At 51.6% G+C, this 20,727-nt stretch overlaps 1 protein-coding gene, 1 long non-coding RNA gene and 1 pseudogene across 6 annotated transcripts in view; 1 reads left to right on the forward strand and 2 right to left on the reverse strand.

The window, feature by feature from the left end:
• The window catches only part of LOC309606489, a 49,943-nt gene extending 30,798 nt beyond the window's left edge, over window positions 1-19,145 (forward strand). For all 4 annotated transcript variants that reach the window (XR_014231876.1, XR_014231877.1, XR_014231878.1 and 1 more), the window contains 3 exons: window positions 2,458-2,587; window positions 2,952-4,154; window positions 17,472-19,145. This is a non-coding gene — a long non-coding RNA (uncharacterized lncRNA). The remainder of the gene's footprint in view (window positions 1-2,457; window positions 2,588-2,951; window positions 4,155-17,471) is intronic.
• Window positions 5,596-10,880, reverse strand: LOC309605865 (dipeptidase 2-like; annotated as a pseudogene). The gene is made up of 10 exons (XR_014249648.1): window positions 10,774-10,880; window positions 9,718-9,844; window positions 9,284-9,413; window positions 8,919-9,060; window positions 8,549-8,618; window positions 8,253-8,428; window positions 7,803-7,886; window positions 7,059-7,134; window positions 6,275-6,410; window positions 5,596-6,174 (listed from the first exon to the last, which is right to left on the reverse strand). The product of XR_014249648.1 is annotated as a dipeptidase 2-like (transcript).
• A 1,366-nt stretch (window positions 19,146-20,511) lies between the features above and the next one.
• The window catches only part of LOC309606640 (ankyrin repeat domain-containing protein 17-like), a gene marked incomplete at its 5' end in the record, with an annotated part of 51,641 nt that continues 51,425 nt past the window's right edge, over window positions 20,512-20,727 (reverse strand). Inside the window, 1 exon segment of the mRNA XM_082343935.1 lies at window positions 20,512-20,540. Within this exon segment, the coding sequence (XP_082200061.1) occupies window positions 20,527-20,540 (14 nt within the window). The 3' untranslated portion in view covers window positions 20,512-20,526.

The raw sequence follows: 20,727 nt of genomic DNA on the forward strand, positions 1-20,727 counted from the left end.
AGGAAGGCATCTTTGATAAGATGATACTTAAACAGAACCTGGAAGAAAATGAGGTGCCATATAGATGTCCAGGTACGGCAAAGACCAAGTCAAAGGTGCTGGAGTGGGAGAGTGCTTGGCAAGTTCAAGGAGCATGAAGAAGCTCTGTGTGGCTGGAGGGGTGGGAAAGTGGGGCTCAAGGAGAAGAGAGCAGAGAGGGGGTGTGTGTGTGCACGTGCGCAGGGGCTGGTTGGATCGTGCAGCCTTGCAGGGTTACTCTAAGTGAGATGGGAAACAACTGGTGGCCTGGAGCAGAGAAATGACCTGATGTACGTTTTAGAAGGACCACTCTGGTTGTTCAGTGGAAAGTAGATTTTAAGACTGTAAACTCGGTGCTCTGTGACGACCTAGATGGGTGGGATGGGGGGGAGGAGGGAGGTCCAAGAGGGAGGGGATATATGTATACCTATAGCTGATTCACTTCATTGTACAGCAGAAACTAACACAACATTGTAAAGCAATTATACTCCAATAAAAAAAACAACAACACTGTAAGTGGAGAAGCCAAAAGACCAGGTCGGAAGTGATTGCATCTCCAGGTGAGAGAGGAAGAGAGCTTGGATTTCAGCAGTGGTCATGGTGATAAGTGACCGTCAGAATCTGGAAATATTCTGTAGGTAGAACCTGTAGGATGAGCTAATATGCGGAGTGGGTTGGGTGAATAGTGAGACACAAAGAGACACCTTGAGATTTTGTCCTGAGATTGGGATTGACACATACACACTACTATGTATAAAATAGGTAACTAATAAGGACCTACTGTATAGCACAGGGAACTCTACTCCATACTCTGTAATGGCCTGTACGGGAAAAGAATCTAAAAAAGAGCAGATATATATATCTGTATAACTGATTCACTTTGCTGTACACCTGAAACTAACACAACATTGTAAATCAACTCTACTCCAATAAAAATTTAAGAAAAAAGAAACAACACTTTTGCAATTAAAAAAACGATTTTGTCCTGAACGATGGGTAAACTGGAGTTGTCACATATTGAAACGGAGAACTGGGTGAAAGGAGAACCCTTTGGTTGTGGGGTGCAGGAACCAAGAATTTGGCTTCAGGCACATTAAGCAGCAGTTGTCTGTTGGGTACCCAAGTGGAGGTGATGGGTAGACAGAGGCGTGTGAGCATCCGGGGCCCTGGGAGAGGCCGGGGCTGGGATACGATCATCAGTGTGTAGTTCATTAAAAATCTTGGGGCTGCATGAGATCATCAAGGGAGTGACTGAGGACGGAGAAGAGGAGTGGGTGGGACATTCCAAGGTTTAAAAGTCAGAAAAGTGAGACAGAACCAGCATGAGAATCAAGAGAGCCTGCTTAAGACGGGACATAGTACAGAGTGGGGGCTCAGTAAATAACGGCCACTGCCATCACCATGACCATCGGTATTTTCATGGTTAGAGTACGGAGAAGTGAAGTTTGAAACCAAAATAGCAAGCGTTCAGGAGGACGCACTTCATCTGCTTTTTCCTCTTTTCCTTCCCTTTCCTCTGGTTGTGCATCAACCGTGGTCTCAGACTTCCAGCTACTTAATAAAAATAAAACAAAACCATAAAAAACTTCTGGGCACCTTACAAGCCCACAACTCAGTTCAAAATATTCAAGAAGAGCTGAGGTCTTTGGGTTGTTGGTAGGGTGAGTCATCACTGAACAGAGTCAGGGAACTGGATGTGACTTTCTCCTCTTACCAACTCACTATATGACCTCAGGCAAGTCCGTCCCTGCCTCAGTCCTGGAGGAGGATAGAGACTTCCATTCAGGGGAGAATACTGATTAGCTCATCAAGTTTCCTACTTGGATGGCATCTCTGCCATTTGCTTTTCTCGTCTCCAAAGCATATAGATCCTATCCTCAATTATTAAAGCAAGATAACAGTGCTTTTGATTTCCCTCTGAGAGTCTAACCTCAAATTGTCGGCTGTTCAGTACTTACAAAGTCTGGGAGAGGTGTGCCCTTTAGGAGTGACCATCCAAGGTCCCCCGCCCCATCCACCCCTGTAGGCATTCTGAGGCAGATGCCTCTCACTGGTCTACCAGAAGGCCAATTACTTGAACCATATTAGTTTATTTCCTTGTATAATGATCTTCACTGAATTGCATTTTAGGAATCATGCCCTTGGCTTTAATTAAACATCCTTGAAACAGTCATGCAAAGTTCACTGCTGCATTTGCACGAGAACTACTGTTCCAGACACGACCTATACGATTCTGGAAAAGACTTCCTGAGTGTTTTTGTGAAGTACAAGTCTGCAGGATATTAATAAAAATTTCATTATGGGAAAAGTTGAGTGAGTTTGGAAAAAAACCCAGGTGTCTTTCTTAAAGGTTAACTAAGAGGCTTTACTAACAAAAAGTACAGTGGATCCTTAGAAAGAGGATAAACTGTGCAAGATTTCCCATTTTGTCGACCCTAGAATCCTGTTTTGGTGGTGCAGCTCTTGGGATCAGTGCTCTGTGCACCCAGCAGAAGAGGCTCTGAATGCTTCGGGCTCAGTTAGTCAAGCACCGTGAGCTGCAACAGGGAACATACAGACAGGAGGCCAGGTAAGCAAGTGACAGGGGAGCCTGCAGGGGGATGAGCAGCGAGTGGGCAGCTGGCTCTTCCGTGCACAGCGATCCTGGGTGCCTGGGGTCCCAAGAGGCTTTGCAACGTCCTGGCTGCATCAGCTATTAACTTTGCTATTCATGGAGTTAGGGGTCCTAGTCTCAAATATATCCCTCAGTCACCCTCCTGTACAACAACACACAAAGTTAAAATATTTTAAAAAATAATTCATTGTTAGGAAAAGGACACAGAGACATGTGCTGTGTTTACAGTTTCATGGGCGAGATGGCGAGGAATGCCACTCGCTCCGACAGCTCACTACCTAGGAAGACCACTGAGAGTCTCTCCCCTCCTCTCCCGCAGCTGGAGTCTCTCTCTTTCACTTCCTAACGTGTACACCCCGTCAACCCTCAAATTTCAGCCTCCGAAGCTCCGAGAAAGCCCCTTGGGGAATACTCTGCTCCTCCCTTTCACTGGGCAGAGCGACCAGCACAGGTGTGTGTGCAGACTGCCTGCCCTCCTATCCATGCAAGGTGCATTATTTAGAGGCTAATGATTTCATTTTAAAGTGGGAAGTGGAATATGTTTCGCTAAAGCTTCCAAAGTGAGGGAGGAAGGAGGGAGGAAGAGGGTAGGTCAATGGGTAAATATGATTGCCTGATGGTCTGGGTCCAGCCATCTTCCTAAGGCTGTGTCTTTAACTGGGAGGTACAGCAAGATGATCGATAGATATCACAAGCAACCTTAGGAGAACCACACCGGCCAGCCCGGATCAGCAGAGTCTGTGTGGTGAGATTTAAGGGGGTGCTTAGTTGGCCCTCCAGCTGTAAGTGTTTGCCAGATGACTTGTAACTTCACCACTGGAGCTAAATTCCTTTGACTCTTAGGGCTCTTTCTGCATTCAAGAGCCCTTGGAAATGAGAAATCCCTGAAATGGGTTGTCCCCTGCTGTCAGCCAACCCTGACGCTCAGGAGTAGAGTTGGGAGTAACGGGACGCTGTGTACCCGGGGTCCTTCCTGGGCGTGTGTAACTCTGAGGCTAAGACAGTGAGACTGGCAGTTTAAGAAGAACCTCCAGGACCATGTCACCTACTGGCAGGCGGAGTAAGGACCCTGCAAGGTGGACAGACATACCTCTTCTCTTATCATTTGAGGGTTTGAGAGAAGAGGCACCGGGAGTTCAGCCTGAGCCCTTCCCACAGGTCTAGAGGTGGGAAGAGAGAGGGATGGGCTTTGACCCTGGGCGGCTCCTCCCTCCAGGCCAAGACCCTGGAGGAGGTTTAGTTTGTATCTTCAGAGGGGATGGGGTGCCCAGGCAGGTGACTGAAGACTTTATCTCCGAAGGACCCAGCATTAGAGAGCTGAACAGCCCCAGACCCCGCAGGCCGGGAGAGCTTCTGGGCATCCTTCCGTGGGGTCCCATCACCTCCCTGCTGGAGGCAGACTGGGTACCAGGACCCTGCGGTGAAGCCGACTGGGGAGCAGCTTCCTCCCGCCTCTCCAAGCACAGACGTCAGCGGCGAGGCTCAGACTTGGTGGCTGTGCTCTGTCTCTGCACAGGCTTGTGTACGCGCAGCGGGGGACCCACGCAGGGGACCGGGGTGGGGAAGCACACAGGAGGCAAGTGCAGAGTGGCGGCAAGTGGCGGTGGTGATGCTGGGGCAGTGCGAGCGGACAGCGGCTCTCCTGGAGGCTCCACCCCTCGGCGGGCTGGCGTGGGACCTGGGAACGGACAGTCCACGTGGAGGGGCAGCTACTCAGGGCCGCCCTGCCGGGGGGGCGGGCGGTGCTGTCAGGCGGGGGCTGCCTTCAGGGTGGAGTTGTAGCAGAGAAGTGGGGTCACCCCTCTTGGAAGCTTTGAGAATGCGTATGAGGAGGGAGCTGCGAACGGAATCCGGAAAAGGTAAGGAGTGCCAGCTTGGTGGAGTTGGGTGCTGGCAGGACTCGCCTTGGAGTCGTGGGAGCGTTCCCAGGAACATCCAGGGGATTGCCACCGGGGCCCCAGTGGTCCCACAGGCCTCCTGAGGCTGGCTGTGCTGTGCTGAAGCCCATATCAAGGGCCCTGGGGATGGCAGCAGAGGCCAGCGTGGTTGAGGGTCCCCCGCACCCACCTCATCTCTGCAGGGACCACAGAACTGCACGCACAGTGGGTGTTCTTCACCTGCTCACAAAAGAGCCGGGTCATTGCATGCAGCAGGAAAGGCTTGACGGGGGGTGACGGGAGGAAGGGCAGGAGCAGAGATTCTCCACCTTGATGGTTTTGTTCAAGGCCAGCCCAGAAGCAGCTGACGTTGGCTTCATTTATCCAAAGGGCACGGCGAGTGACCCTCTACAACCCAGGGATCCTGAAATATTTAGAAGCTCTAATGTTTGGGTGGGAAGAGAACCTCTTTTGGATGAGAAGCTCAATTATTCAGGAAGGGAGAGCTCCCGTTGTCTGGGGCGTAGGGGGAGCACCTTCCTGCTGCGTTGGCGGGGTGCCGGGCGCGGGGCACCCTGCCTGGGACACTTGCCCTGCTCTGTGGGTGAGGCCTCTCCCACAGTGCTGGGCTCTGGGGGACTTCTCTCGTGGCCAAACTCTTCGGGAAAGTGACACAACGGCCTATTTCTTTCAGCAGCACCTCTGATTCAGCCTAGGGTATGGTTCGAGGTTGCATCTCTTGTAAACCCCCCTTCAGCTGCTGTCAAGGGCTGGCACCGGAGTTCTTGAATTTAGGCTGATGTGGGTCCTGCTAGAGCCTGCTGTCATCTGCACCTGTCAACAAATGTGTATGCAGGTGTGGACCAGCTGGATCTCTCTCCTTCTCTGGGAAGCGTGGTTTTCAGCAGCGTCAGGCTGGGAAGACAGACATTTCATTAACCCTGAAGTCCTGTGCAGGCAGTTGTCACACAGTGTTCCACCAGCGGCCCACGGCCGGCACAGAACACTGCAAAGCTCCATCTAGCACAAGTGACCACGGGGAACGGGTTGAGAATCCTGCTGCCTTGTACACGTCTCCTAAGGGAAGAACATCAAGAAAGATGAGCTCGCCGCGGAATTGGCAAACTGTGTGGAAGGGGCGGGATCTGTAGAGCTCAGCAGCGGCGAGCTCCTGTCATGGCTTGGCCAGTTCGGGTCTCCCCCTGTCACTTATGAGGGTGCGGCGATGTTTTCCCAGATGTGGTCCCCGTGTACAAAACAAAGAATCGCTTTGCACAAAGCCAGAAGGGATACATTGAAAGAATTATCAGAAGAGAATAATACATAGGAAATGTTTGTGCTCGCATGCAAGGAAACTTTGTGGGGTATCTGTGGCTGCCAAAGTGACATCTGGCAGGATTAACTGGATCACCAGAGCCAAACAACGAGGACTGGGAAGGCAGCAATAACTGTGAGGCCTGGGCCCATGTGGGGGCAAGATTTTGAGAATGACCACTTAGGTGACAAAATGGGATTCCCACGAACCGCAGCTCTGGTTAGTTTCTGGTCTGGAGCCAGATCCTCTCTCTGATGCAGACGTGGGAGGACGGAGCGGCAAGAGCTGCCCAGCTGCTCATCTGGGAACTCATCCTCCAAGGGACTCTGTCCCTCGTTCTCCTCCCGTACCTGGAGGCGGCAGTCAGCGGGCAGCACCTCTCACAGCACCCCCACGTACACCTGCTCAGACCACCTGCTCAGAGCTACTCTTTTGCCCAGCCCAGCATACCTGTTCCACCTGTCTGAAGACCCGCCGCACGTTTCCTCGAAGCACACCCCAGAGCTCTTCGTCACTCCAGCCACGCCTCAGCAACTCCTCTATCAGTACCGGGTATATGGACACGTCCTCCAGCCCCTGTGGGAACCTGTGTGGCCGCCAGCCAGCCAGCTATTGGGCCTCAGACCTGTTCCCTGGTCCTGAGTCAGAACCAAAGCCCTATGTGTCCAGGGTCCACTGAACCCCAGCCCTGGTCAGATATGGAAAATGGAGACTTGGAGAGAGTAAATGATTCACTCCTCTTCATCCTTCAGAGGAAGGCCCCAAAAGCGCCTCGACTATTCGTCAAAACTCATTGACTTGTACTGTTAAGATCTCTATGCCTTTCACTGAATGCAATTTTTGCCTCCATTTATAAAGAGAAGAAAAGCTTTTTAAGAACTGGGTTGACCCCCCTGCATGCACAGACCCAGCTGCAGGCAGAGAAGATGGTCAGCCCAGCCCAGACCTTGCGAAGAGTCTGCTCAGAGGCCGTGGGTCTGCTGGCACTGGATGGGCGCAGATGCTGGGCAGATGAGCTCTGTGTGGTGTTTTAGACAAATATGATGACCTAGAGTAGGGCCAAACAGACAGGAGAGCCCAGGAAGCAGACCCTGGGAGAGGGGAGATACCAGTTGGGCCAGCACACCTGAGGCTATGGTCAAGGCCATGAGGACCACAGTGTGGTGGGCACGGTGGCTGTGAAAGCCCCACTGCTGCCCAGCCAGCCCGAGACAAGCCATGGGGAAGCACTCACCGGCCAGCCCCGTCATAATCTCCGCCAATCCCGATGAACTTGCATCCAGTGACTGCCCTGATGTGGTCGAAGTGATCTGAAGAATGGGAAGTCAGCAGTGGGGGGCTTCCAGGGCAGGGGTGGGGGTGATGACTGGCCTCTGTTGATTCCCCTTTTTGCAGCCTGTAGGCCAAACAGTCCAGTTCCTTCGTGGCCTGGCACCGAGAGTACCAACTAGAGGGCCCTGAGGTTTGATCTGAAGTGATCCCAGCTGGCTCTAGACTGGACTTCAGATTTGGAGTGGACCCCAGAGCCCCCTGTTTGGGCCATTTCCCACCCACGATTCACCCTGCCTCCCAGTCTCCTTGAGAACCTGTGGGGGCTCCTTTCCCCGGGTGTGGAGGATGAGAGAGGAACAAGAGTACAACTGATGAAGACCCCAGAGACCTAAGGAGCTGTCCAGTCCCTTGGCCAGAGGTCGGGGCAGTGCGCTTTAGGAGCCCCTGCAGAGGCACCGATGGGCAGCACCCGGGCTCTGTGTCTGACAGCCTCCCTGCTACCCATCAGTACCGCAGTTTTGATTCCGTGGCTCCAGTTCCACATGGCACCAAGGTGCTGTGTACCGTCCATTATTGGGTTTTTGGGAGCTGTACCTATTGCCAACAGGTGGGTCAAACCACTGGGGCTCTTCTGAAGTCCTCCCCAAGTTTGGACCCAGCTTCAGCTCCAAATCAGAGTTTTCAGAGAGCCCAGGGTGAGGCTCACCTGCCACAGTAGGCACGCTGGCTAACGGGTTGCACTGCAGCACCCGCACGGCAAGGGCACCATCGCGATGCCACCGTTCTTCTTCTGCAGGGGCGGACCGGTGGACAGGCAGCTTGGCCCCCAGCACAGCCAGCTGCCTGTTCACGCTCTCGGCCCCTGTGAGGACGGTGTTGAGGTCAGAGTCGTCTCCTCTCTGGGTTTGTGTGAATGGAGGAGCCGCAGCCCTGGTCTGGGTGGTGTCTTGGCCCTGGGTTTCCGGGTTTGGTGGAGTATCTTACCACCTAGACCCCCACCTCGGGCTCAAGAGTTCAGGGGCTGTGGACCGTGGGTTTTGGGGGCAGAAGATATTTAACCTGGGGTTTGAGGAAATTGAGGGAGAAGAGGCTCAGGTTCAAGGGCTCCCGGTTTGAACCTCTTGCTTTAGGTTTGAGGGCCAGGGCAGTCTCTCACCAGAAGCTGCAGGATATCATCAGGATCATTCCGAGTGTTCTTGCACACACCCCGGGCAGCTGAGTGGGAGAAGATGACAGGTGCCTGTGACACTTCTAGGGCTCGCCGTGCCACAGCATCGAGACATGGGACAAGTCCACCATCATGCCCAGGCGGTTCATTTCTGCCACCACCTTCTGCAGGGACAGGATGGGGAGAGGGCATCAGGGCTGCATTTACCTTGTGTGCATTTATCTGTAGGGAACAGGCGGGGCTGTACATTCATGTGGGGCAGGGTATGGAACCCGGGTCCTTACCTCGCCCAAGCCGGTCAGCCGACTGACATTGCTGTAGAAGGGGTGGATACCCTTTGCTGAGCTCTGTGCCCTGCAGGATGGCCAGGAGGCAGTCTGACTGGTGGCCATGACTTGGCTACAAGAGCCTAGAAAGAGGTTCTGTCGAACCGTCTACACCTGCAACTCCCTGGTGCAAGAGGAGGGACCCAAACTGGGCTGTGCCTGGCAGTAGGAGGGCCCTTCTGGGGATTCAGTCTTGTTCTGCGAACCTCCATTCCCCTCCCCACCCCAGGTTCAGGGCGGATCCCAGGGGTAAACTTGCTTTGGGCCACAGCGTGATCTTGGGCAGATCCCTGCCTCACTGGGCCCTTACCATCTGCACTGCGCTCACCAGGGCGTGTTGCAGGTGTGGGTGAGTGTCACGTAGCGCACACCCAGCGCATAGAAGGTACGCAAGATGGAGAGGCTACTGTCCAGTGAGTGGCCGCCCTCCACACCAGTGAGGCAAGCCAACTTCCGGGTATTGTTGAGAGCTGGGGGCAGGTAGGTCAGATGATCATTTTCAGAGGCAGGGGTAGCTTACTGAAGTCCCTAGCACCTACCACCACCAGTCTGTTTACCTTTTTTTTTTTTTTTTTGGTCGTGCCGCGCAGCATGAGGGCTCTTAGTTCCCCCACTGGGGATCAAACCCGAGCCCCCCTGCAGTGGAAGCGTAGAGTGTTAACCTCTGGACTACCAGCCAAGTCCCCCGTCTACCTTTAAGTGAGGTCACAAGCTCCAGCTCAGAATAAGAGGCACACATGAGGCGGATGAGGTCAATTTGATCCAGGGTGAGGCGCACAGCATCCCGTTCGTGGGTCTGGCATGGGACGTAGGCTGACCAGAACTGAGGGAAGGCCAGGGCTTGGTTTGGGCTTTGGAACTCCTTGGGCTTCTCATAGCCTCCTCAGCTGGCACAGCACTCGCTGTGCCCAGAAGTCACATGGAATGCGTTGCTTTTTCTGTGGTACTTGGATGCCCGTCAGGTTGGCTCACTGTGACCCCTGTAGCCCCCAGCATCCATGGCATGGCACTTTCTAGGCCACTGTGGTAACTTAGTTCCAGTGTGACTCACCTGTGGTCTCTGAGGCCCCCAAACTGCCCCACATTCCCCAGCAGCCATGGTGGCACCTTGTGTGTCCCTTTGGTACCTGGGCACCCACGAGACCGTCTTTCAGCCTGTCCAAGCTGGTCTGGCCATGGCTGAAATTGCACAGATTAACATCCTGGAGCCCATTGTGGTAAAACTGCCTCAGGACCAGGGGCATGTCGTTGTGGCTGGAGGGAGGTCAAGGCAAATGGGTGGGCTCCTTAGGTCTTGGGATCAGGCAGGACACGTTGCCTGGCCTGGGCCAGCCGGGGGGGTCCCCCACCTCACACTGTCACACAGACTATACTAGGAGCAGCTGAGGCCTGGGCTGAGGGGTTCCCACCAGGGAGGGGATGACAGAGAAGGGGAAGGGCATCCATAGATGATGGAGAGGACGTCCAGGGGTGGTGTGAGGGAGCCTCCCCCACTAGCTCTGCATGCTCCGGACCTCCTCCCCTGCCCAGGGCCAGGCTAGGCCCCCACCGGCCCCCAGCAGCCCACACACTGCAGCCCCCCCCCCGCCCCCCGTCCACAAACGGGAAGTCCCGCCTCATGGCCCGCGTGCGCTCCCGCGGACTCGGGGTGCTGGAGGTGCCCGGCGTGGTCTGGACGCGGGTTCCCGGCCGCAGCAGCAGACACAGCAGAGGCCGCTGGCTGAGTGCGCGGGGACCTTCGAGGCCCCCGGGCCGCAAGCTGCGCAGGACCAGGCAGGTGGGCAGAGGCGGGTGTGAGAGGGGCGGGCGATGGGGTTGTGCCCGTCCACACAGGCCACCCAGCGGCGCGGCCTCGCGAGGGGGGCGGGGTGAGGGAGGGGATACAGAGTCACAGGGCCCTGCGAGCCGTGTGCCGAGAGCCGCGATCCGCGAAGCCCGGCAGCCCCGGGGCGGCACTGCCCTCCCGCCCCCTGCTCAGAGGCAGCTCCCGCGGGCTAAGCTGGCCTCTGCTGAGAGCCCACTCGCCTCCCGTCGCGGCTTCCCTCCGCCCCTGCGCCTCTTCCCACTCCCACTGCTCCGAGGGGGTGCCCTAGGCTGCTCTCCCCCGCCTCTAACCTTCCTGGCCAAGCTGGGCCGCTTCTCTCAGAGGGCCACCTTCAGCCCGAGGCCTCCCGGGAGCACACCGCGTCCCCATCTGCCTGCAGCCGGCCCCGCCCACTCCGAGGGCTGCGTGCCAGTGTCTCTGCGGCCACAGGTGCTCTGGGCTCCCGGTTTCCCGGTACGGGGCCATGTGGGCTGGTGTGGGGGAAGAGAGAGTTTCTGGAAATGGGGGGGGAACCTTGTGAGCTCTGGATTCAGGAAGGGGCCCTCTGCCCCCGACCTTCTCTCTCCACCTACTTGACTCCCCAACCTGCATGACCATTCTCTGGGGACTTCAACCAGCACCCGGGAACTCTCAGGAACCGCCCCCCCCCCCCCACTTCTGTCAGCCAGCCTCAGGAAAGAGTGCCCTCAGGAGCTGCTAGACCTCCCCAGGGCCTGAAGAGAGGGACTTTTGGGATGTGAACTGAACACCTTCTGGGGAGAGTCAACGACCCTTTTCCTCAACAGAGCAGGAACCCAGTCAGTAGGCTATTTGAGTAGAAGGAAATGAAGTCATTTCCATGGCAGCAGAGCCCCCATCGCAGCAACCTTCCTCCCAGAGCTGCTGGCCGACCTTCTGGCCAGGATCCCTCCTACCTCAGCATGGAAGGCCTGACCTCGTGAAGAAGTATAGGTTCTGAGGAAAGACCTGGCACCTGGGTTCTGCTGCTACACTTGCCTTATCTCGTGGTCCTTGTGACTCTAGCTTTCCCAGAAACCTCAAGGGCTAAGTGCCTGTGCTTGCTCAGAGGCCGCACGCCACTCCCCATTTCCAGCCTCAGGCCCTCCCCCTAGCTGCCTCCTCTGGGGACCCCCTCCCTCCAACACACACACACACACACACACACACACACACACACACACACACACACACACACACACACACACACACAGGGGATGTGCCTTCTCACAGAAGCTCAACCACTGAGATGCTTTAGGGACTGTGCCCAAACTCCTTCATCCCCAGCCTCTCCAGTGTTTGCTCCGATCCCTGGCACCCCTGGAGCTGCTCCGCCTTTGGAAGCTTTCCTGGGTAGCAGGAGTGCCTAGCACAGGGGTAGTGACCTAAGTGTGAGCACTGGCGACCCCAGAAGTCTGTTACAGAAAAACATTGAGCAGTAAGGGACCCCCCTGGGGACAGAAAGGGCTGGGAATAAAGGAGCATGTGAACCTCGGGGCAGGGTGCGTGCTGCTTGACTCTCCATCCTGGTCTTGCTTCAGGGAGCAGGTCTTCCTGGGTCTCTCTATCCTGCCTCCTGAGACCCCAGGCAGGAGGCTCTTTGGGAAGCCACAGATTGCTGCTTTCAGTTTCAAAAAACCCAGCTCCCCCCTGGTTTGTGGTGGTGGCCGCTGACAATGGCTCAGAGCAGGAGCCCATGTGGTAGACTGCTAAGGCTTCTCTGCACCCTGTCTCTGCTCCTGCATTCTTCTCGGCTCGCAGAGTGCAGACTTTTCTGTCTTCAGCTGACAAAGGGGCCCCTGAGGATTGAGCAGAGGAACGTCACGTTTTCTTCCAGGCCAGCTTCAGCCCTGGGATGTTCAGGGCAGACTCTCATTTCAAACCTCAGTTTCTGAGGCTCCTTGCTTTTGGCCATTTAGTGTGGCAGGAGGCTCCTGGCTGAGGAAGGCTCAAACAGAACGACGCAGGTTGTGATCTGTGGCAGTGGGCAGTGGGGGGACGGGGTGGGTCACTGCAGGAAGAGGCATTCGCTGCCTTAGGCAGTTAAACCATTGCCCTCTCTTCAGAGTGCCTCAGCCAGCAAGATGCTGTGGGGTCTACCTCCTGGCACCATGCTCCAATCGCCGGATTTTGGGTCTGGGGCAACCCAGGTCTTCGTCTGAGTCTTCCGGAGTGCGCTTTCTCTTGGGAGCACGTCTAGGGACTGGCTTCTCTGCTTCCACCTTTGCTGGCGTGGCCAAAGGAACTGCTGCTGCAAAGAAAATCAGAACTGATCAGTCACTTCTGCTGTACAGTCTCCTGCCAGAATTTCCCTCTCTCATGTCTCTCCCAGTTTCTGGCTGAAGACCTTTGATCGACTTGACATCCAAAACACAGCCTTGGCCCATCACCTCTATGAGTCCCTAGAGAAGGGACACTGGCTGCAAAAGCAATTCCTAGAGCCTACGGCTGCAGCACACGAAGAAGTCTCTTCACCGTTTCCAGGGAAAACAGTAGAACCCGAAAGTCATTGCAATCATGAGCCTCTCCATCTCTCCCTTCCACAACAGAGAAAACATTTCTTGCAGTCTGTCACTTCTGAGGCTTTAATGGAAATGTCTTTCAAGTTTTGGGAAAAAATAATCTAATCTAAATTGGTTAAGAACCCCGCCCACCTTGGCAACCCCTCTTGGGCCCCATTTATCCTGCCTGTTTCGACCACACTGAACTCTAGCCCTCTGATACTTTTATGTAGATTAGAACAAGGCCAAATACTGAGGCAGAGTGATCAGGAGACTGAGACCCGCGTTCTGGGTACCAAGTCTAGGCTCACATCAACCCAGCCTCCTGGGACACCATCTCCTCAGCCCTCCAGTCTCATTAGCACTTCAACAGCCTTCTTGGTTCTTCCGGTCTTCCCATCAATATGGCACCACCCTCTCCCCTAGAAGTAAAAATCATTATAATCCTCCCTCTCTCCACCATGAAAGGATGAGATAAAGGCTCAGCAGCAGCCCCCGTGAAACACATGGTCACCACTGTGAAGAGGTGTTACTAAGACGATTTGGTCCGACTCAGAGAAGGAAAGAGACAACCCTGTCCTTAGCCTGATCAGGCCCACAGGAAGGAAGCACACTGGGGGCAGCCTTTGAGAGTGTGGCAATGCGAGAGAACCTTCTTTAAGAGGGGACTCCCTGTTGCCGACCTTGAGAAAGTAAGGATGGGGCATTCGTTTACTGGGGCTATTGCAGAGGGGATGTGCCCAGAGGTTGGGCCACCCTGCTTGAGAATCAAAGCACCTTGTAGTCCGAAGCTCCTTGAATGCTCCAATCGCCGGATTTTGGGTCTGGGGCAACCCAGGTCTTCGTCTGACTCTTCCGGAGCGCGCTTCCTCTTGGGAGCATGTCTGGGGACTGGCTTCTCTGCTTCCACCTTTGCTGGCGTGGCCAAAGGAACATCCCCGTAGGCCCGGTAGCCACCAACCAGGCAGTATGTCTCCCCATGCCAGCCCAACTGCGTTTCTCCACACCCTCGGTAGAGGACATGGTAGTGACCAGGGTTAGGGGGAGAAACGGGAGCCACTGCTGCTGCAAAGAAAATCAGAACTGATCAGTCACTTCCGCTGTACACAGCCTCCTGCCAGAATTTCCCTCTCTCATGTCTCTCCCAGTTTCTGGCTGAAGACCTTTAATCAACTTGACGTCCAAAACACAGCCTTGGCCCATCACCTCTATGAGTCCCTAGAGAAGGGACACTGGCTGCAAAAGCAATTCCTAGAGCCTACGGCTGCAGCACACGAAGAAGTCTCTTCACCGTTTCCAGGGAAAACAGTAGAACCCGAAAGTCATTGCAATCATGAGCCTCTCCATCTCTCCCTTCCACAACAGAGAAAACATTTCTTGCAGTCTGTCACTTCTGAGGCTTTAATGGAAATGTCTTTCAAGTTTTGGGAAAAAATAATCTAATCTAAATTGGTTAAGAACCCCGCCCACCTTGGCAACCCCTCTTGGGCCCCATTTATCCTGCCTGTTTCGACCACACTGAACTCTAGCCCTCTGATACTTTTATGTAGATTAGAACAAGGCCAAATACTGAGGCAGAGTGATCAGGAGACTGAGACCCGCGTTCTGGGTACCAAGTCTAGGCTCACATCAACCCAGCCTCCTGGGACACCATCTCCTCAGCCCTCCAGTCTCATTAGCACTTCAACAGCCCTCTTGGTTCTTCCAGTCTTCCCATCAATATGGCACCACCCTCTCCCCTAGTACTCAGCAGCTCAGGATGGGATGTGTCTGAGGGCACCGATATAGATGTCTACATGACAGCACAGAGGTGCCTGGCTTTGAAGGTGTGTTTCAAGAGTGGCCCTCTTCCTCAAACTGCTGCATTTACCATTTGCCAACAAAAATGCACTTGTCTTTTGCTAAGAGGCCAATCAGGAAAGGGTCTGAATGGAAGCATCCTGTAGCCCAAAGGGGAAAGCTACATTTATAAAGATCAGGACCATCCTGCACACTTGTCCAGGGATGACCTTTCGCTTGTCCTCAGCAGTGAGCACTGTGGGTCCCTGAAGGTGTCCCAGGTCACTGGTATTACTTACAGCTGGGGCCGCGCTCAGGTATACGTAGTGGGCAAGGCCCACAGGAACATGAGGCAGCCAGGTGAGGTTGTGTGTACACCATGCCTCCGGGCGGTCTCGGTGTACCTGCCGCACTGCCCACCCATGGAACAGAGCACAGGTCTGAGTTAATATAGACGATCCAGTCACACATTCTCTCTCAGACAACCAAAGAGATTGGTATCTGGTGGAGAACTGTCAGGGAAGTTTCTCTGAGGTCAGCACGTTGGCAGTTACGCTGCCAGTTACGCTGCCATGGCAACTGTGAGAAGGCCGGTGAGGTCATCACTACCCAGTGAGGTCATGATAAGGAACGTGTGACTTGGGGGTCAGGCTTCAGGAGGAGGGGCAGTTTTGTGGAGGAGATCAGGGGGGAGGCAGAGGTACTCTACCTGGCCCCTCACACCTGGGCCTCCCCACCCATGCCCTAGTCTAGCAGACACCCCACGTGGGGCGTGCCGGTGGGCTGGCACAGCCCCAGGGGCCCCAGGAGGGCAAGAGAGACCCACAGTCTGAGATTGGCTTGAGAGGCAAGATTAACGTAAGAGACAGCTAAGTTGTATGGCATTGACCCTAAGAGGCAGAGATTTGTGTGGACTGGGGAATCAGGGAAGGCTCCTTGGCAGTGGGACTGAAGGACAATTGAGATTTGGACCCATGGGGAAGAGAGGGAAGACATTCCAGTTTGGAAGAATAAAAGCAAAGACACACTCTCCTCGACCTTGTCCTGCCCCAAATATAAATTCATAGAACCCTCACATTTTCACAACTGAGGACTGAAGAAAACCAAGAGGTTAAGGGGCCTACCCAGTGTTACACAGGTAGTGGAGAGGTGTTCTGCTCAATGGTTAGGTTCATGTTGGGGCTCCGGATTTACAGCTGATAGGAATGTGAGGACAAGCTCATGCCATTTCAAACATTTCCAAGTGATACTGAGAGAGATGTTAAAGGTGCAAAATGAGAGTGCTGAATGACCTCACAAAGTGGGAATGGTGGGCCTATTTTCATATGAAATTCAAAACAAGTTCATGACCAAAGGACATAATACAAAATGACAACATAATCATTACACTCCCCTCTCCCCTAGAAGTAAAAATCATTATAATCCTCTCTCTCTCCACCATGAAAGGATGAGATAAAGGCTCAGCAGCAGCCCCCGTGAAACACACGGTCACCACTGTGAAGCGGTGTTACTAAGACGATTTGGTCTGACTCAGAGAAGGAAAGAGACAACTCTACCCTTAGCCTGATCAGGCCCACAGGAAGGAAGCACACTGGGGGCAGCCTTTGAGAGTGTGGCAATGCGAGAGAACCTTCTTTAGGAGGGGACTCCCTGTTGCCGACCTTGAGAAAGTAAGGATGGGACATTCGTTTACTGGGGCTGTTGCAGAGGGGATGTGCCCAGGAGGTAGAGACTGCTTGGACTACTGTTTTAGAGGTTGGGCCCCCCTGGTTGAGAACCACAGCACCTTGTATTCCTAAACTTCTTGAATCGGGGTGCACATTAGGACAGACGAAGTCAGGCCTCATTGGAGCAGACTGCCTTTGGGAGTGGTAGAAGGTAAAATGTGAAGGGAAATGCTCTGGAGGAGGTTTGTCATGGCAGGTGGGCCAGCACGAGACCATCCAGATTCTCCAAGGCTCCAGAGATTACTTGGCTGGGAGCATCCCTCTGATGTGGTGCGGGGACTCCTACCTTAACAGGACCTGGCTGGGCATCTGCGGGAGGCAGAATAAATGGTTTATTAACTTAAGAGAGCGAGAGACTCACCTGGGGGGTTCCACAAAACCACTTAAAAAGACTTGTACCTGGATTCTTGAGCGAACCCTCAGAAAACTTATCTAGATCTGGAGTAGGGCTCAGGAAGCTGCACTTTTAATAAGCTTCCTGGGCAGTCCCACCACCGTGGTCCATGGATAGAGTGACCAAATTATTGTGTATTCTCGGTTGCTTTTGGGAGTCAAAGTGGGCAATGTGAAAAACTGCAGCAGGCATACTTATAAACAGGGAATATTCAAGGCAAACAGAGGTGCATAGTTATTCTATGCATGAGTCAGATTTGAGAAAAGCTAGCCTGGTGGTTAAAGAACACAACCCTTGGGACAGACAGACCAGATTCCGTCCTACTTACTTGTGTGATTTTGACCAAGTTCTTTTATCCTTCTGACTGTTTCTTCATATGGAAAAGAGCTATGGCTGTACATTTAGCACAGTATTCTCTTTTGGCAAAGGTTGCTCTGGGTCCATTTGTGTTCTCTGCAACTTAATCCTTTCCGGTGTGCAAGCATTTTTAAGTTGTTTGGTGAAGTATTACATTTGACTTTCAACTGTTCATTACTTTGGGCAAAGCTTATAGAATGCTGCAGAGACTAGAACCTATGCAGAGATAGTGAGAGAATGTGATAAGCTTATTCTGCCGGTTTATAAAAAAGTTTAACCTTTTCTCCTCTTCCTCTGCCAGCCACCAAGAGACAAGAAAGAAGGCAGAGCCTGGAAATGCACACCAAGCAATACTTCTGTGTCAGTTTGCCTTTTATTCCTCTGCCAGTACTTCCCAGAGAGATTTCACCAAAAGTGCCTAAGCTTGCCATGGCCATTGTTGTGAAGAACATTTCTCTCTATTGCTAGTCACATCCCCTTTTCCTTCTCCTGGGCACTTAATGGATGTTTGGGGGCAGGAAATAAAATTTAAACTAAAACATCAAAAAAAAAAAAAAAAAAAAAAGAAAGAAAGATGAGCTCAAGTAGGCATTATTGTGGTTCAGATAAGGTTTGGTTCATTCATTCCCTCGATTAGCATTTATCTCCCTTTGTGCCAGGCATTCGGGGAGAGAGAGAAATGTCTTCAAAGAGTCTGTGGTTGTATGGGGGAGGGAGCTGTGGAAATCTGTCATTTAGAAACAGCATGGAAGTGCTAGGGAAAAATTGTTTTGTTCATTTATCACTCACTCATCTGTTCACCCATAGCAACTACAAAGGGTTTCACCCGGAGGAACTGGATGCCCTGAACTTGACATTCTCATGGGGGAAACAACAATGTAAACCACCAGCAGTGGTAATAAGTCACCAGTAGTGATTTCAAGCCAGAAGGAACCACTCACCAATAGAGAGAGGCACAGGGTGAGCAGTGACTTGCAGAAAGGAGGGGTTATTCATTCCAACTGCTGAGTTCAAGTTCATCTGGGTTGTTGTGTGGTTCGTGCTTACTGCATCTTTTTTTGGAACGTAGCTCCACCCTCCAAGAAGGGTGAGGCTGATCACCCTTCTTTCCTCCTGCTGTGCCCCGGGGTCACCCAGCGAGTGTCTGCAGGGATGATCTGCTCTGTACTGGCTTTTCAGTCCCACTCCCGGGAGAAGAGAGACAAAGCTGTGTCTCCACCGCAGCTTGGCCTGATTCAGTCACTGGGTGAAAAGGTGGGAAGAAGGTCAAGTTCATGAGAACTGATACACTGCAGAGTCATTTAGTCCTGAAGTATACCAGCTCTGGTGGCTGGTAAGTTGCTAAATCCAGGGACCTGAATTTAATTCCTCCAGAGCCACTGAGACATCACTTCCAGGCCCATGGCAGGCTGTAGGGGTGCTGACTTTTCTCAGTGCTAAGGAGCAGCCATCTTCCACTGGGAGAGGACTCTGTGTCAGCAGGAGCAGGACCACACCAGGCACCGAAAAAGGTTCTGCATCCCAGCATCTTCCAACACAGTGATAGATAAACGGGTAGAAGATGTGACAGGGCATTCACAATAGAACAGAAGCGTATCCCCAATAAATATGGAAAGATGTTCAACTTCACTACCTAACAAAGAAATGCAAGTTATAAATCTTTTTTTTTTTTTTTGCTAATCTAATTGGTAGAAAGTTTTAAGAATGCACAAAATTTGCTGCTAAGGATGTAAGGAAAAGGCCGTTTTCATCTGTTGCTGCTGATGGGGATGGAAATTGGTACGAACCTTCTGGAGGGTAATTTGGCAATTTGTGTATCAACAGCCTTAAAATGTTCATACACTTTGAGCCAGTAATTTTGCTTTTAGGATCTTATCCTAAGGTGAAAGTCAAATTTATGTACAAGACTTATGTTCAAGAATATTCAGCTCAGCCAGTAGTGTAATAGAAAAAATATTAGAAGCTACCTAAAAATCCCACAATAGGGGGTTGGTTAAATAACTGATGGCCCAACTTAAGAATGGAAAATAAAGACGCAGACGTAGAAAATGGACTTGAGGACACGGGGAAGGGGAAGGGGAAGCTGGGACGAAGTGAGAGAGTGGCATGGACTTGTATATACTACCAAACGTAAGCTAGCTAGCTAGTGGGAAGCAGCCGCGTAGCACAGGGAGATCAGCTCGGTGCTTTGTGAACACCTAGAGGGGTGGGATAGGGAGGGTGGGAGGGAGACGCAAGAGGGAGGAGATATGGGGATATATGTGTATGTATAGCTGATTCACCTTGTTATAAAGCAGAAACTAACACACCATTGTAAAGCAATTATACTCCAATAAAGATGTTTTTTTTAAATAAGGATGGAAAACAGTTCATTCATTAAAAATGATTTTCTCCAAGAATATTTAATGGTGGGAAGATGTAGTGTAAAAGCAGGGCACAAAATACTAGATGGAGTATTTCATTTTGTTAAAATTTTAATAATACAAGTGCAGAAAAAGTGATTAAAATAACAGTACTGATTTGACTATGGGACATCTTTTTCTTTAAATTTTTCTGTATTAGGTGTTATAAAGCATCATATATCCTCTCTGAGTCTCAGTTTATGTTCTGTGAAGTGGGACTGATCACATCTACACTGCAGTGCGCTCGGGCAGAGCAGCACAATATTTGAAAGTACCATTGACAATGACCAGCCCATTGTAATACTCCAGGAATGGTTATAATATCATTGCCAATGACACCCATAGTCTGGATATTATCCGTAATGATTACTAAGGTTGTTTATGAACTTCTTTTCACTTAGGGACACCTGTACAAGGATAATTAATATTCCAAGTGACAGTCCTTGTTATTTGACAAACACAAGAAAAACTATAAATATGTAAATTCACTATATGCTACACCCTACTTCATGCTTTCACTGGCAATGTACTTTCATATACATCTCTCAAATACCAATTTTTTTTTACTCTTTCATTCAGTTAACCAGTCTCTATTAACTGGGCTCTAACATTGTTAAAAGAAATTTAGTAGTTTAAAAAAAAATGGATTCTTATTAAAATTTCCTCAAGGTGAAAGCAATTTGATGCCTTTTTCCTCGCTAAATAAATAAATAACCACAAATAATAGCCTCACTATGGAATTCTCTTAATGTGAGTTGAATTCCCTATTGACGAATGATCTTCCTTGGTTTGAAAAATCTGATCAATGCTTCAAAGCCTGACTACAGTTAAAAACACACATCTGGTAATGTGAAATCAGTTGTATTATTTATGTAATAGATGAGATTTAAAGGTAGACCAAAAGCACATGATATTTATACTACTTTTAAGGTTACAAACCTTTCTTCTTGGGAGCTATATTCTCAAACCTGAAAGTAAATGTAAATCAATAGATGATACAAGATTTTTTCTTCTCAAAAAATGATCCCTCTTAGAAATTAACTTCAATATAATATGCTAGGTTTGTTAGAGCCGAAGTTGATTCTAATACTTTAAAAACCTGGAAATTCTATTTAAAGTCCTCCTGATTTCAGATTGCCATGAATACAAATTACA

The sequence above is a fragment of the Balaenoptera borealis genome (genome assembly GCF_965194805.1).
Source record: "Balaenoptera borealis genome assembly, chromosome: 11".
NCBI lineage: Eukaryota > Metazoa > Chordata > Mammalia > Artiodactyla > Balaenopteridae > Balaenoptera > Balaenoptera borealis.